The 18,039-nt window shown below is 43.4% G+C and overlaps 1 protein-coding gene across 1 annotated transcript in view; it reads left to right on the top strand.

The window, feature by feature from the left end:
* Window positions 1-18,039, top strand: part of TOP2B (DNA topoisomerase II beta) — a 150,171-nt gene that overhangs the window by 94,254 nt on the left and 37,878 nt on the right. The window contains exons 29-34 of the mRNA XM_082257331.1: window positions 506-647; window positions 5,364-5,531; window positions 6,654-6,855; window positions 6,947-7,005; window positions 7,096-7,218; window positions 11,049-11,162. Of these exons, the coding sequence (XP_082113457.1) occupies window positions 506-647; window positions 5,364-5,531; window positions 6,654-6,855; window positions 6,947-7,005; window positions 7,096-7,218; window positions 11,049-11,162 (808 nt within the window). The remainder of the gene's footprint in view (window positions 1-505; window positions 648-5,363; window positions 5,532-6,653; window positions 6,856-6,946; window positions 7,006-7,095; window positions 7,219-11,048; window positions 11,163-18,039) is intronic.

The following is an 18,039-nucleotide window of genomic DNA, read 5'->3' as shown; positions in this document are numbered from 1 at the left end:
TGACAAGGTGTTAGGCTTGGTTCACACTCCTGGTAATCCCACTTGTAAGACCCAAAATTGCAGGACATGTGAAATGCTATGTATCTCTGAGAGCCGTTCCAATTGACACTATTGAAGTCGCTGCAACTTTACAAAAGGTTCCTGCACTATTTTGATGCAAATTTGACACGGCTTTAATGACCAAGTGTAAAAGTCTTATCAAAGTCAGACTCCAAAGTTGCACTGAAAATCGCGCTACTTTGGAGTTGGCTAGTGTGAACCGAGTCTTAATCTTTGACATTCAGAATTGCTACAAAAATTTTTAAACTTGTAAATAATCCTAGATTGTTACACATTCATACAATTTGTGGGAAGTATCAACTATCAAATCTTGGTCCCTTAGAAGCCAATGCACACTTTTAAGTCACAGTAAAACAGTTGACACCAGCCAGTAGCTAAATTTTCCTCCTGTGCTGTAAATTGCCTTTTGGCAATCCGTAAGGTAGTTTTATTTTCTCATTTGCAGGGAGAAATGGATTCTTTAGCGATAAAATTGGAGTTTGATGATGAGTTTGGCTCTACTCCAGCAGAGGGCGGTGAAGACTCTCAGACTACTACTCCAGTGAAGCCAGTAAAACCCAAGCGAGAGAGAAAAGAGAGAGAACCTGGTATGCAAAACTACCCAAATATTGTCAAAAGCTTGAAGCTAGTTGTACATCTACACAAAGGAAGAACATTGATTACTGAATCAATAAGAGATCACATCTGCTAGAAATTGTAGACTAGTAAAGAATTAGCTGTTCTATCTTTTATCAGCTCATTCACACAATCATTGAAATGTACAAAATGCTTACAGTGCAGTTTACATGTAGGTGATTACATTTATTATATACAAAAGCACCATTTTAAAATAAATATAGTGCCAGATAATTATTAAATTAGGAAGTGTGAAGAACAGTGATGTAACCAAAAGCAAAAAGATATCCAGGATAATTTTGTTTTCCATGGGATACTCTTAGATTGTAAGCTCTAATGAGCAGGGTCCTCTGATTCCTACTGTATTAAAGAGTATTGTATTTGTACTGTCTACCCTCAAGTTGTAAAGCGCTGCGTAAACTGTCAGCACTATATAAATACTATATAGGGGAAAAATTTGTAGAGGGGGAGATCAAGGCCTATAGATGAGACAATGGTATAATGGCACCTTCCCCCATATAAGTTATATGTGCAAAGAAAGGAGGGGGGTATAGATAAACCAAAAATTGGTGGAGCTATACCAAGGGGGATTTAAATGTGCCTCACTGAGTAACTGTGTATGCGTATATTTTATATAAGACACGAACAGTAGAAATATATAAAAAATTAACAGGAAATTTTTACTTGAATATACAAAATATTAAAATACATTATTTGATCTAGACAATGTGGGCTATGTGGGACTTTAGATGAGACACCGGCAGGTATGCCCAGCGTCTCCATCCCTGTATCGGAAAAACCAAATTGAAAAGGATTAAAAGAGGTGCATGGAAGCCAGCCAGCCCCCAGTCTGATGTACTCACCCTCCAGTCTGCCACCAACCAAGTAGACCTGTCTCAATATACATAAAGAACAGGGGTTTGGTTGACACGCATTTGCAAACGCATATATAAGCTGCAGAGCCACGACAAGGCACCCTGTTTTATCTGCAGTCCCTAACACTTTTAAATGTAAGTGTCTCCACTCTGGGAGCACATGGATGCTAATGGGTGGATAGGAAGCAGGTGGGAGGGAGCAGCCCAAACTTCCCCCACCCCACTTTCATCCACGACTGGTATGGTATCTCAATGCTCTAATAGCAATGTTCTTAAGATGGTACAAACTGAAAACGACCAGCTGAGAAACCCTACACCTCCAATCCCTTGGCGGATGCAGTGTAAAACACAGATTGGGACTTTATATGAGGCAATTTGCCTGTATAGCTCAGTGCCTCCATCCCTAATTTCATAAAGTATTTGGGACTTTACATGAGACAATCAGGTCATGCTATGGTCTCCATCCCTGTATATGAAAAAACTGGGGTCAAATTAGACTGCATCCACCAAAAACGCACGAAAATCGCACGGTGGGACTTTAAATGAAGCACCAGCCTGTAGGCGAGGTGCCTCCATCCCTAGTTACATAGACAATGTGGGCTATGTGGGACTTTAGATGAGACACCGGCAGGTATGCCCAGCGTCTCCATCCCTGTATCAGAAAAACCAAATTGAAAAGGATTAAAAGAGGTGCATGGAAGCCAGCCAGCCCCCAGTCTGATGTACTCACCCTCCAGTCTGCCACCAACCAAGTAGACCTGTCTCAATATACATAAAGAACAGGGGTTTGGTTGACACGCATTTGCAAACGCATTATTTGATCTACATCGATCAGCAAATTGAGCAAATAGTACAATATTTACAAAAATGCATAACCGTTGCTGGAACTACGCGTTTCGCAGTGGATGCTTCCTCAGGGTCCAGCAAAAAGTGTATATACATTGATATTGAATCGATTATAAGAATCTAAGGGTACATAATATATTAGGATTGTAAACAAAAAGATAGCAGTGAGTCAAATTCAATAGTTACTTTTAATACAGAGTTCATTCTATGTTATCTATTTTTCTCTACTCGTTAATAATTCCTTTTACTCTTGATTTGTTTATGAAGTATATTTCAAAGAAAAACTCCTTTTGGTTTTCTCTTTAAAATGACATAAGAATTTATAGTATATAAATATCAATTGTTTCCCTACCTTGATCACCAAACAAGGGTAAGACTATTATTCTACACCTTAAAACGAATGGGTTTCTAGACCATTTTTATATATTATCAGTATTGTATTATGTTCAGTATTTTTGTCCTATCTGATATGGGCGCACCAATGTTCCATCTTTTCCTCCCCTTATCCTCCAATTTTGGTAGGCTCCCCCCCCCCCCCCCGAGCTTTCACTCGGGGGGCTGCCTATTCCTCCAATGCCCCCCCTTTGGGCGGTGAGGTAACTCATTCCTTACATCTTATCCGTTTCCTATCTTTCCTTTTTCTTCATTCCCGTCTCCTATGTGTTTCCCGTATTATTATGCTGGTTTTCTCCTCCCCTCCCTTTGTCTTCCCCCCTCTTTTTTGTTACCCTTTCCTTTCCCTCCCTTTCCCCCCCCCCCCCCTTCCCTTTCTACTTTTCCTGTTTCTTTTCCCTTCTCCTCTTCAATGGATTTCTTTTTACTTTTTTGTCCGGTTAAACTACAAAAGAATATTATTGGATGATATGACTAATCAGGGAAACAATTGATATTTATATACTATAAATCCTTATGTCATTTTAAAGAGAAAACCAAAGGAGTTTTTCTTTGAAATATACTTCATAAACAAATCAAGAGTAAAAGGAATTATTAACGAGTAGAGAAAAATAGATAACATAGAATGAACTCTGTATTAACCACTTAAGCCCCGGAAGATTTTACCCCCATTCCGACCAGGGGGTATTTTGCGATTCGGCACTGCGTGACTTTAACGGACAATTGCGCGGTCGTGCGACGCTGTACCTAAACTAATTTGGCGTCCTTTTTTTCCCACAAACAGAGCTTTCTTTTGGTGGTATTTGATCACCTGTGCGATTTTTTGATCACGCGCTATAAACAAAAAAAGAACGTCAATTTTGCAAAAATAACAATATTTTTCACATTTTTTTATATGAAATTCCCCCCAAAAAAATGTAAAAATCAAATTTTTTTAACATTTTCGGCCAATTTGTTTTATGCTACCTATGTTTGGTAAAAAAAAAATCGCAAAAAGCGTATTTTGATTGGTTTGCGCAAAAGTTATCGCGTTTACTAACAAAGGGAAAGATTTTTGTCATTTTTGTTGTTTTTTTTTTTTAACGCGTAATGGCGGCGATCTGCGATTTTTTTTTTTGCGGTACTGCGACATTGCGGCGGACAGATCGGACCCTTGACTGACATTTTTGACACTTTTGGGGTTACCAGTGACATTTCTACAGTAATCAGTGCTATATATATGCACTGTTACTGTAAAAATACACTGGTAGTGAAGGGGTTAACTTTATTTGGGAGGGAGGGGCTGTGTGTGTCCCTAGGGGCGTGCTTTCTACTGTGATTGGCTGTGGCTTCAGCTGTAAGGACACTGATCAACGGATCTACATAGTAGATCCATGTGATCAGTGTCTTTGCAGCGAGGAGAATGACAGGCAGCTTGTTTACACAAGCTGCCTGACATTCTCCCTCTCCCTCTCCCCCGCCGATCGCCGAGTGGCCGGCGGACATCGGGTCCGCTGGTCACACGCGTGGGGGGGTCCGTGACCACGCGGGAGCGGGAGCACGCCTCCGGGGGCGCGCGCTCGCTCCCTAGACCCTCACAAGCAAGCAACGTAGCCCTACGTTAGTTTGCCTGTGAGGGGCTGACCGCCGACGTAGATAGTCGTGCGGCGGTCGGCAAGTGGTTAAAAGTAACTATTGAATTTGACTCACTACTATCTTTTTGTTTACAATTCTAATAAATATATTATGTACCCTTAGATTCTTATAATCGATTCAATATCAATGTATATACAGTTTTTGCTGGACCCTGAGGAAGCATCCACTGCGAAACGCGTACTTCCAGCAACGGTTATGCATTTTTGTAAATATTGTACTATTTGCTCAATTTGCTGATCGATGTAGATCAAATAATGTATTTTAATATTTTGTATATTCAAATAAAAATTTCCTGTTAATTTTTTATATATATCTACTATTCGTGTCTTATATAAAATATATGCATACACAGTTACTCAGTGAGGCACATTTAAATCCCCCTTGGTATAGCTCCACCAATTTTTGGTTTATCTATACCCCCCTCCTTTCTTTGCATAAATACTATATAATAATAATAATGATAATACCTAAAGCTTTGCCTTGTTCAAAAAGTCTGATCATTTTCTTATACTGACAGACAAAGATATAGTCTGTACATGTCATGTCATTGATGTTTTAGAAAGGATGTTTGGTTCAGCCAAATTTTGAATAAAGTTTGATGACAGGAATCTGATGGTATATCACCAAACATCCAACCGTTCCTATTGTCCTTGGTATTTAGCTGTTTCCAGCTGCTGCTCTTGACACAATTATTTGTGAGGCTCATACTTTTCACCCCTGTATGCTCATTGCAGTTAATGGATTTTAGAGTTTTTCTGTAATTTGTAATATGTTAGTCACTAGTCGTCCTCCCCCACACACAGACACCCACTGAATATTTTTTTTAAATATTGCCATGTTTAAATGCTTAACCTTTTTATTTTCCTGTGGTGACTATTATTAGATTATAATACAGCTTTGTGTTTATAACAAAGTTCAAACTTTTTTTTTTTTTTTTAGGATCTCGAGCCAAAAGGAACTCTCTTACTCCAAAAACCCCTGTTAAGAAAGGAAAAAAGAGGAACCCCTGGTCAGAGGATGAGTCCAAGTCAGACAGTGATTTGGAAGAGGCAGAAGTGATCGAACCCGTGGTCATTCCCCGGGATTCCTCATTAAGAAGAGCAGCTGGTGAGCTTAACGTTTTAACATGTTCAGCACTTGCTAGTGTGAAGGATATTTATTTCTGAATATTTGAAAGTTTACTCATTCTATTGAAATGCCTGCAATCAGAACATTGTTTATTATTGGTGAAAATGATGCAGTCTCTGAAATGACAAATCAGTTAGTTTTCTGATGGTTAAAGCTCCTCCTTTGTGTTCCCTAGTTCTTGCAAATCTCGGGTACAGAAAAATGCTCTGATGTATCTTCTGAAGTAATGCAGCTAATAGGATGCCTTAAACTTTGGTATCACTACAAATACAGCTGTGTCAGTACTGGGGTAAAGTTTCCTATCCTAACTTAAGACATCAAGCTAACACCTAGCCTAAAAGGGGAGGAGCAATTTCTGCCTGTTTTTTCTTGTGTCTCTTTTCAGAGGCAGTACTTGTATCCCCAGGTTTTCTGGTGTCCTTAATAAGCTTTTGGAGAAAAAGTGGCTTTACGAAAGCGTTACCAGAATTCGCATGGATGACACCAGAGTAGGACATATTACCGATACTACCTATTGCCAGCTGCAAAATATAGAGGTTTACCTATCGGGAAAATTCACCGTACAGATGTTTTTCAGCATTTGCACAGTGAATTATCACTGCATTGTTTTGTAATATGATTATCTCCCATGATCATCAGCTTCATCTAATATCCAAAATGTGTTAACTCCTAATGACCATAGTGCATTGTTATTCTTGAGGTCATTCAGAGGATACCGCATTATGGCCACTAGATGAAGCAGACTATCGTAGAAGATATGTTGATAATTTGTTGTACCTTTTTGTGAATGCTGAACACATTTGCTTGGTAAATTTTTTAGATGTAGGCCCCACGATGTCATGACCCAAAATTAAAATACAGCCGGGATGCTTGTTTCTACTAGAGTAGAGGCAATAGTGCACTGTGAGGGTGGAAGAAAGTATAGACCAAGAAAGTATAGACCCTGATTTGCTGTACTTCTGAGTATTCGGTATAGCACATGGAAAGGGTCAGCATGAATATACTCAAGTTTAATTAGTGCAGATGTGCTAACTTTTTCCTATTTTGGCTGCATGTCATCATGGAATTGAATGTATTTATGCATTTTCCTTTTCTCAACAGCTGAAAGACCCAAGTACACTTTTGACTTCTCAGAGGAAGAAGCAGATGATGATGATGAAGCTCATGTTACCAACAATGAGTTTGACGACTTCAAACCCCAAATATCCCCGGTTCCAAATAATAGAAATGATGAGGATGACGCCCATTCTGACAGCCCAGAAAAGGATGAAAATGATTTCTCTTCTTTCAAACCATCCACAGAGTATGTATCTTCCATCATTCAGATACTGTTAGCAGACTTTTATAGTTTGATTTACTGTACCTATCCAATCTCTTTGGTCTCTACCCCGCAGAAAGACATCGGAAACTCAGAAGAAAAAACATGCGGACATATTTTCTTCGTTGCAGAATGGTAATTCAACTTTTATTGTCACTTCATCAAGCAATTTGTTTAATTGTGGATTTAAAATCGTAACCACCTTCCCTTTTATTTTTTCCTTAGAAGATAGCTCCAAGTTAATTAGTGATGATGATGATGATGATGATGATGACGATGAACCCTTCTCCTCAAAATATAGCTTCAAATCTACTGATAAAACATCCAGCAAACCTACAGTTAGGAAAGGTACAGAGAAGTGGCAAAAGTTAAATACTGCTTTGAACAGAGAGGGGAATTGTGTGAACCTGTGACATCATGACGGTCTTAAGCTGAAGTTCAACCTGCTCATTTTTTATTTATTTTTTTACCTCCCCTGGTTCCTCCTTTCCTCCTCAATATGCCAAAAAATGTTTGACTGCTGTTTTCATTAAATACCTTTTCTCTTTCGTCCAATGGCAGACACAGCTCCCGATTCTTCTTAACCATTGGGTTATACTGCCCCCTACACCTATGGGCAGTCCCAGGGAGTATACACCCACTTTCAGCTATAGGCACAGTTTTTTTTTTTTTTTTCTGCCTAGTCAGGAGTAAGGACCTAGTTCCTTGCTGGGGTCTCTGGTCCTGACGACGATTTTCTTTTTTTTTTTTTCTTCTTTTTAAATGGAAATTTTTCCTACCTTTTTTGTTATTTTGTTCCTTTGAAAATCTACTATCAATTGCTGGACTGGGTGACGGACTGGATAATCTAGAACCAGAGGGTCCCCCCAGTCTGGCCAGCAAATGCTTGCAGACAGCAGCTCCGCGCTTGGTCAACCCGCGACATAGCCCCACTGGACGGGGCTGGCCTTTGAGTTAAACATCTTGTGAGGATGCATACGACCTGGCCTCGGCTTGAGTCGCAGCATTTCTCCTGGCCGACAGCACCCACATTATGATGGAGCGGTGGTCTGCCCGGAACGATGCCCACCCTGTTCCTGGTATGGTAAGTAGCTGTCCCCCCTCTGCTCCTGGAGGGTTTTGGGGGTTGAACGTGGGCCCCTCCCTGGGATGGTGGGCTCTCTAGGCTCCTCTCACCCCCTTCCCCCAGCCACTCTAAAATTTTGGTGGTCGCTGTTGGTCTTTCAGCCAACCCCCCCCGGGTGAGGTTATAAGCTGGCTGTTGCCACATGCTGTTAAGGGGGCTGGTTGGAGTTGCTGCTGACCGTTTTTTTCCTTGTGTGCACCGGGGTTTGAGCAGGGTTCCCTGCCACCCTGGGGGTTGGTGACTGGGGCAGGGATTTCCTCTGGGCTCCCTGTGGCAGTTGTTGGGCTGGGGGAGCGGATAATTTAGCATCCGTAGGTACAGTGCCTTGCGAAAGTATTCGGCCCCCTTGAACTTTGCGACCTTTTGCCACATTTCAGGCTTCAAACATAAAGATATAAAACTGTAATTTTTTGTGAAGAATCAACACGTGGGACACAATCATGAAGTGGAACGAAATTTATTGGATATTTCAAACTTTGTTAACAAATAAAAAACTGAAAAATTGGGTGTGCAATATTATTCAGCCCCCTTAAGTTAATACTTTGTAGCGCCACCTTTTGCTGCGATTACAGCTGTGAGTCGCTTGGGGTATGTCTCTATCAGTTTTGCACATCGAGAGACTGAAATTTTTGCCCATTCCTCCTTGCAAAACAGCTCGAGCTCAGTGAGGTTGGATGGGAGAGTGTTTGTGAAAAGCAGTTTTCAGTTCTTTCCACAGATTCTCGATTGGATTCAGGTCTGGACTTTGACTTGGCCATTCTAACACCTGGATATGTTTATTTGTGAACCATTGCATTGTAGATTTTGCTTTGTTTTGGATCATTGTCTTGTTGGAAGACAAATCTCCGTCCCAGTCTCAGGTCTTCTGCAGACTCCATCAGGTTTTCCTCCAGAATGGTCCTGTATTTTGGATCCATCCATCTTCCCATCAATTTTAACCATCTTCCCTGTCCCTGCTGAAGAAAAGCAGGCCCAAACCATGATGCTGCCGCCACCATGTTTGACAGTGGGGATGGTGTGTTCAGGGTGATGAGCTGTGTTGCTTTTACGTCAAACATAACGTTTTGCATTGTTGCCAAAAAGTTCGATTTTGGTTTCATCTGACCAAAGCACCTTCTTCCACATGTTTGGTGTGTCTTCCAGGTGGCTTGTGGCAAACTTTAAACAACACTTTTTATGGATATCTTTAAGAAATGGCTTTCTTCTTGCCACTCTTCCATAAAGGCCAGATTTGTGCAGTATACGACTGATTGTTGCTTTGGGCATCTGCCAGGCTGGGATCCGTGCATTTGTGGCTGGGCCTCCACTAAACATTTAGGCCGTGGCTTGCGGCCTGCTAGGTCATGTGGTTAGCTTGGCGCCTTCCTTGAAAGGGGTGACGCTGTGGGGGTGCTTCATTTTTATTCTGGTGAAATAGGACAAGAATCCAGTCTCTAGAGGTGGCTTCATTCTCTGGCACTTAGACAGGGAAAATCCTTTCTCCCCCTTTAATGGATGTTTGTCACCATGGATGCCAGCCTGTCCGGGTGGGGAGGCGTCCTCAGCAGAGATGTGCTCAGGGGTCTGGACTCTGGCAGAGTCCAGTCTGCTGATTTAATTTTATGGAAATCTGAGCTGTCAGCCTTTGGCTCATTGGACAATTTGTCTTCAGGGGTGCTTGGTACGAATTCATTCGGGCAATGCCAAGGCCGTGCTCAGTAAGTCAAAAATCCCATTATTTTAGACACCAATGTCACCACCAGCTTCTCTGTGAAATGGTGACACATCATGGGGGGGGCATACATAACTTGCTGAAGACAGGGTGTCACACTTGCTGAAAACCTCACAAGCAATTATGTATGGATAAAGCACAGGCTTACATTATCAAATGGAACTGTAAAGGTGTTTTTATTTCTAAGTCATGTTAAGATGGAAGCTGACTTGGGCTATCAAATGCTTTGTGCAGATATTTGTTCAGAATAATTTCAGTGTGTTTTACAGCCAGAACTTTTAGATGCTTAGCCCTGCAGTGATTGACCGATATACTTTTTTTAATACCGATACCGATATTTTGGTCATCGGATATCGGTATCGGCCGATATCTGCCGATATTTTCGGACATGTAAAAACATTTTATTTTTTTTTTATTTTTAAAGGTACTCTTGTGGAGGGATCTGGGGTTCTTAAAGACCCCAAACCCCTCCTCGGCACCGAAAAGCATTCAAAACTAGTTTGGCAGTTATGAATGCTGTCATTTTTTTTTAATTCGGCGCCGAGTACCTGGAAGTGATATCATGACATCACTTCCGGGTTTTTTACATGGAGGTACAGTACACCGGGTCTTCTCTTCGGCATCGGTGGAGGTAGAATGCCCAGGTCTCCCAGTGGGACGGGAGACCCGGGCGAGCCATGGAAGGCGGCGGGAGGTGGGGGGACATCCCCTCCCGCTCCTTGTAATAACAGCCAAGCGGCTTCTCAGCCGCATCGGTTGTCATTATAAGTCAGCCGACCGTCGGCTATGGACACCGGTACCGGGGTGATGCCACTAGCTGCAGGCATCACCCCGGTACAAGCACTTTCCCTAAATATCGGTGAATCCAAAGGCCGATTCCGATATATCGGGGGAAAGTCCATATCGGCCCCCGATATATCGGTGTTCCCGATAATCGGTCGATCCCTAGTTTACAGTTCAAGGTTTACACTTTGAAACCCCCTTGCTAAAGCAAAGATTTGTCATTCTGAATACTATTGCGTTTGAATCCTGGTGGTCTAAACTACAGGCTTCCTATGTCTTGGATACTCGATGGCAAGAGTTCCCTGTCATGATTCTTGACCTTTTTTCTATCCACCTAGCATTTTTGCTGTACCCACCCATCTTTGTGTTCCGTGATCTTTTTTTAAAATGTAAAAATAAAACATCAGCAGAGAGAGCGAGACCCTTTCATAATAGCAACAGCACATTGGCATGTTCCTGATAGATTTGTCAGCTGGTTTGGTGGACAATTTTATGTAAATAAAATGATGCTGACTTCACCAATAATCAAATCATTTTTTTGTCTTGTAACTTTTTTAGAAGATACCAGCAAATATAACAGTGAGGACGATGAACCTTCCTCTCCCCTCTACTCATCAACCTTTAGCTTGAAATCTACAGAAAAGACAACCAGCAAAACATCAATAAAGAAAGGTAATGTCATTCTTCGAGTTCAGGCTATCCTTGCTTCCTTCACAATTTTACAGCTTTAGGAGTTTTAGTACTGGGCAGAAAACTCAAGAGGGAGATATATTAGGAAAAAATGGATGTCAGAAGCAGCCTAAAACATATTGCCTAAACTGAACAAATTGAAAAGTATGTAAAGCCAAGTAGGCAATGGTTAAGAACCTATCCGGGTTTGTTTTTGTTGTTTTTTTTTTTTTCCCCAGTCTGTGGCTTGTCCTGGTTTTTACTTCCTGTTCCTAGAGACTCGTGAGGAGGTAATAGAAGATCTCTTTAAATTAGAGGGGATATCTTCTTTTAGACCGATTTAACCAAAACAGGTTTTTAAATCTGAAGATTTTCCCTCACCCTCTTGTTCCCATGAATATGCAAACAATTTGGAATTTCCTATCGCTTTATTTACTGAAGTCAGTAGTCACCGGGATCATTAGAAGGGGTATATCTCCTGAGTGGGAAATAACATGGCAATAAAAGCCCAACAGGCTCTAGTTCTAACCCACTCTGTCCCCCCGTTAAAGGAAGTGTTGGCTTTACACACACCTTTAACCACTTGCCAATCTGCCGCAGTACATATACTGTAGCAGGGCGACACATGCAGGCAAAAATACATGTTTGTCATTTTGCCTGCTCCAGTGTAGGGGAGCAACCCCCTGCAACCACTGTGTCTACCATACACAGCGGACTGTGGATTCCAGTAGTCACATGATCACAATGTAAAATAAGCTGTTAAGAATGAATTAATTCATTCATAACAGCTGTGTTTCCTATGTTGTGATTGGCCCACAGCTATCACATAATACCTGAGCCAATCACAGTGCTCTGTACAACGTGATTAGCTGTAGTCAGTCACAGATCATTAGTGATCTCAGCTGTCATGAATTTAACCCATTCATGACAGTTGAAAACTTTGCTGTTACAATGATCTTCAATTTAACTGCAAACTGTAAAAAAATATCCCTGATCACCCTTCTGGAGTAGAACAGTGTTACTATGGTGACACTGAACTACTCTAATGAAAGTATGTAAAAAAAAAAAAAAAGTTTAATGTAAAAAACATTTACTTTTTTTTTATTTCATTTTTTTTCAAACTGTCCTTATCAGAGTCCCTGATCATCGCCATAGGAGTCCTATGATGATGCAGTACTTTTCATCTATTTCTTCATCTATTTCTTCATTTTCAAAAAAAATTGTGACAAATTACAACTTAAAAAAACTTGCCATGCCTCCTACTGCTGCTAGAGCTGGCTGCTTCGACCGTCATTAAAGGCTAAATGTTTTTAGTTTTGGGTAGAGTAGAGAGGGATTGGAACCCCTGTAAGTTTTTATTGCGGTCGGTGCCCCCGTTAAGGAGATTCAATCTATTTGACCTGTTTACCATTATTGAAAACTAACGTAAAAATAACTAATTTTAGGTTGCCCCCAGAAAAGTAATAGAGAGGATTTCGTCCGATGGGGACACTAGTTCTGGTGACCTTGGGAGACCCAAAAGATTCCCTTAATTTGCAGGGATTTACCCTCACTTACTGTTTGACTTTGGAGAAGTAAGTGAAGGGAAATCTCCATAATGGGACACAGATGGGGGAAAAAAAAAATCTGATGGTTATAACCCTCCCTTGCTCTATCCAAAATGGAAAAAAATAGGTTTTGCCTATAGTTTTAGTTTGAGCAAGCTGAAATTAGAAGCTCCACCCCATTTTGCACTCTCTAGTTTTAGTAAACCAACCCCAATGTGTAACCTGGCTTAATGAGTGTCATCCAGGCTTAATTTAACATTACCTCCAATGTGAAGAAGATCAGCAATGAGAATAATGGTAAAACGATCTGTAGCTTTTCTCGCAAAAGTATCTTCAGCAAATGACCGTATTTCTGTTGAACACCTTGTGCTGAAAAATCTCAGCCAAACGTACAGATTCTGATCCACACACAGCCATGGGTGACTTCTGAGTCTTCAGAGGCTGATACTGTCTGATTTTGAATCACTCCAATCTTTGCCTGATAAGCTTGAGAAGTTACGCTGTTACTCCCAAGTTAAGGGGTTGTTTTTTCACTTCTCTTGATGTAGTGTGCACCGACCTGAAACTAGAGAATTAGCCTGTTGTTCTTAACAGTGCTGTTTCTAGCCTTGGGTCGTATGGAGCACCTAGGGCCAATTACTTTCCCATTGCACCTGATGCTTGAATTCTTTCTGTATGATGATGGTCAACTCCATATTGCTATAGGTCAAGAGGGAACCTGTTAAGGACCCAGGTAAAAAGCAGTTTGAAGCTGGTTTTATATCTGTTCTTGCTAGCAGGCCCTGCTCTTCACCCCTTCTGTGACTGACTTTACTGTGCCAAACTATGGCTGACTGGTAAAATCCTTTAAAGGATAAGTTCACCATCAGGAACATTTTACTAGTTCCATCTGTTTTTAGGCTGTCACTATTTGAGAAGAGTGTTGCCATGTGGGGTTCCGCCCACATGGCTGCGTCATTCATCATTTATTCACATAGTTTTGTAAATGAACAAACTACCGAAGTACCGACAGTCTTTGCGGCTTTTACCTGTAAATTTTTTTTTTTTGGTGAACTTATCTTTAATGGAGATCTCACTACTGCTGGGGATGATTCCATATTAATGAAACATATGGAGAAAATGGCTGTAGCTTTAAACATATATTTTATTGGAGGCTTTCCAGCTTATCACTCTCGTGTCTCCTGTCAGTACACATGTGCAGAGTACTTTGGTTGAAAGAGAAGTATGTATTTTTTTTTTTTTTTACAGAGTCATAGTTAGGTGGATGCAGCATCGTTCTCCGCCAGCTCTAACACTGAGAACCGAGCAGTCAAACGCCGCCGATCGCTCGGTTCTCAGGGCTCCCTGAGCAGAGAGCTGGTGACGGTCAGTCACCGCTGTCTGCCGAATATAGGTCAAAGAAGTGCAGAACGAACTGCACTCCTGTAAACCACAATAGAAGTACAGCCAAACAAGCTCTGGCTGTACTTTTCCTTTAAAGAGTTTGCCTGCAAAACCTGTGCCCAAGAAACGTCTGAGCCGCATGGCCTCCAAGGGACAATGTCTCTTTTGATCTCCCCTTGACAACCATATAAGAAGCACTACTGATAAGAGCAGGCCAGGCTTTCTCAGTGGAAGAGTCCTAAGAAACAAACTGCAGTCTTCTCTCTCTTTATTGGTTAAGAATTGTCCCTTATGCTTGTTCACTCCCGCATCCTCCGTTGGAGTCCATTAATCGAAAGGGTCCCACCACTATGTTTATGATCGTGTTGTTAACACTGCTTTGCTACAAAACTGGGGTATACAGTTTTTGGTTTGCAAATTCCAATGGTCCTGTATGCAGTAGTATAACTGAAGGTGAAAACCCTCCTGAGTCCCTCTAAGACCCCAAGAAAAGAATGTGGCTACAAATATCCTGTTTTCTCTGTCGCTCATTGACAGACGTAGTCCTCGTTGATTAATAACAACTCGGGTTATACTGCCCTCTACAGGAGTAGGACTAGACAGGAAAGAAAACTTCCTGGCCACACCCTAGGGGCAGTCCCAGAGGGTATATCCTCTCACTTCCTGCTACAGCAAATCAGTTTTTTTCTGTCTAGTTAGGAGTAAGGACCTAGATGCCTTGCTAGGATCTTCGGTCCTGGCAGGATTTTTTTCTTAGAAAGATTTTTTAGACAGCTCTTTTCTCCAGTTTCCTGTGAGATCTTCAAGCAAGTAAGCTGGAACTGGGCGAAGGGCTGGATGTTGAGATCCAGTGGTCACCCCAGTTCAGCCTACGAGCGCGTGCAGGCCATAGCTCTGCGCTGGGTCGGCCGCGACATAGTCCCACTGGACAGGGACTGACCCTGCGAGTTAAACGTCTCGCCTGGACGCCAATGACCAGCAGAGTCACGGCATCCATATTGGTCGACAGCCCCCCCCCACCCCGGTGGAGAGGGGTTCTGTCAGGAGTTGGCGCCCGCCTGGTTCCGGTATGGTGAGTAGTATGTTCCCCCTCTCCCCCTGTCGGGTTTGTGGTGGACGCGGGCCCCTCTCTGGGATGGTAGGATGGATCTCCCCTCTATCCTATAATAAGTCACAGATCCCCCAATTTGAGTGTGATTTTTGTGAAAAATAACCAGGAGGCTTGGTTTGGGAGCGGACGATCTAAAGTCATTGTAAGACTGTAAGGATGACTGAAGTCAGTGGCAGCACTAAAAGGGCGTTACTATTGAAGTAAAAGGTATCCTACCTGTCAGAGGCACACAGGCTGATGCCTATGCCTGAGTACGGCAGGCCAGATCGCCATTCCTCCAGCTTCCACGGGCTGCACAGCACTGTTTTGTGGCATCTCCCGACGACCCACGGACCGCATGCGGCCCGCCAGGGTCCTGTACCGCCGGCCAGGCTTATCACCATTGAGGGTGAAGTTTGTGGGGCCGATGCACTCCCGCAGGCCGCTAGGCCGAATACAGACATCCCGCAGGCCGCTGCTAGCCGCCGCTATCCTAACAGGCCGCCGCCATTGTCTTGCAGATTGCACGAGGCCGCCATATTGGCTTAGCCTTGTGTCTCCAGCATAGGGGCGGCCATGTTTGAGGTGACCAAACACCTCGTGGAGCCAGGGGGAGGCGCCGGAAGGCGTGTTAAGGGGCGGAGCCGTCTCCTTTACCCAGGAAAAAGGGCCAAAGACTTCCTGTCTGTAACAGGACAGCACTAAGTAGGCTGATAGAAAACTTCTGTGCATCAGGGATGAGCCTTGGGGTCTCTCTCTCTCGGTGGGGTCCAAAAAGGCAGGTAACACTGAGGGGCGCTGTTGCGCTGGGGGATTACAAAAAAAAAAAAAAAAGTTTTTTACTTTGTCATTTTTTTTTTGTCGCTGGCAAATGTCTTGTATAATCATTGACCCTGCCGCATATGTATCCCCACCTGATCCCCTCAAGGTGGCCGCAGGACCCTCCAGTACCCCACTTGTTTTGAATGCATTATCGGCAGTTTTGGAGTCTTTGGTATCCCGGGTGGAGGTGGCCTGTCAGGGACGGGGGTCAAGAAGCGACCCCCGCCTACCCCTATTTTTCATCTGATACTTCAGATACGGATTCGGAGCTGGTCAATGCAGCTGCAGGTCCCTCTTATGGGGCTGTTGTCTCAGGTAATGTCTCCTCAGCAGTGAGGAGAACGTTTCTGCCTCCGCCATAGCACAAGAGTGGTGGATGAACTAGTTGTGTCCGTCCGGGAAACCTTTAGTCTTGAGGTTACACCGGCAGAGGTAGATGACTGAAATTCCTTTTTGGTACTTGTTAGCCTACCAAAAGGGCGAAGGATTTTCCTTTACCAAAATGGGGTCGTTTGAAACGAACCCCTGCTATTTCCAAACACATGGCTAAGCGCTATCCGTTTGAGGAATCCCTCTTTAAAGGATAGACAGTACCACCAGCAGTGGACTCAACAATTTCCAAATAAAGCCACCGTTATCCCGTTGGAGGACGCTGCGTCCTTCAGGGATCCGGTGGATCGAAAAAGTGGAAGCGGAATCCCGCGTCATTTTTTCCCTGATAGGGTCAACCCTTAGGCCAGTGGTTGCCATTTTAGTTTGGTTTCAAGAATGGGTTGGCTAATCTCCCCTTTCAAGGGGATCGCTTGTTTGGTTGAGATTATAAGGATCTCACTGGGGGCAAGAGCACTGTCTTGCCACAGACTGCTAGGATAAAGGACCTCGTAACTAACGAGGACCTTCCTTTTCTGCTCATAAAGAGTTTGTTCGTTCCGCGAGGGCGGGCGATAAGGCGAGACCCTCCAAAGCCCCTTCAGAGGGTTTTCAAAGGGCGCTGGTCGGCTAAACAAAAAGTCCGGCTCAGCCAAGCCTGAGGAATACAGCCTGATGCGCCCCTACCCATCTCTGGGGTGGGGGGATGTCTTCACCGGTTTCCGGATCCATGGGTTGTCAGAACCCCGGACTAAGGAGTTCGCAAGGTCATACGGTCAGGATACAGGATCGAGTTTCGATCACTTCCACCGGTGCGATTCTTCCCTTCTAACATTGAACGGTTTCAGGGGTTCTATTCGAACCTGTTCACAATGCCCAGGAAAGAGGGCAAGGTGCGTCCAATTTCTGGACTTGGGGAAAAATGGAGTCCATCCGAACAGTGGTGGCCTCCCTGCATCAGGGGGATTTCCTGGCGTCCATAGACATTTAGGATACCTATCTTTATATCCCCATCATCACAGGACATCAGCGTTTTCTTCGCTTTCCCAAAGATCATCCCTGGTTCCCACCAGGAGACTGAACTATCTGGGCCTAATGTTGGATACATCCTGGGCAAGAGGGTTTCTCCTTGCGGAGAAACTCCAGAAGGTTCAGTCAACGATTCGGATGTTGCTGTCCGTCAATTGGCTGGGACTGATGGTGGCCTTCTTAGAGGCAGCACCGTATACCCAGTCTCATACCCGAATTCTCCTGAAGGAGATTCTTTTCTAATGGAATCAGAATTCCGATTCCCTGGACAATTGGATCCGGTTGAGCGAGCGGACCAAGGAGTCTCCGATGCTCAACCAGGGGAAGTCTTTCCTTCCGATAGTATCCAGGTTACCAATAAGGGTATCGGAACTGAGAGCGATCAGATTTTGTCTGATTTACTGGACCGAGCAGCTCTAGAGCAGCCCGATTCGGATCCAATCGCACAATGCCACGGTCGTGACTTATGTGAAGAAAGGGGCACTTGGAGTGTCCTGGTGGCCATCGAAACGACTAGCATCTTTCGTTGGACGGAACGGTTTGTTCCGGATCTCCCCGCAGTGTTCACTCCGGGGGTGGGAAATCGGCAGGCAGATTATTTCAGCCGTCAGATTCTGGATCAAGGGGTATGGCCTCTTCA

The sequence above is a fragment of the Pelophylax lessonae genome (assembly GCF_965119305.1).
Source record: "Pelophylax lessonae genome assembly, chromosome: 5".
Lineage (NCBI taxonomy): Eukaryota > Metazoa > Chordata > Amphibia > Anura > Ranidae > Pelophylax > Pelophylax lessonae.
Note: the sequence above shows the minus strand (reverse complement) of the source record. Positions and strands in the feature narration are given on the sequence as shown.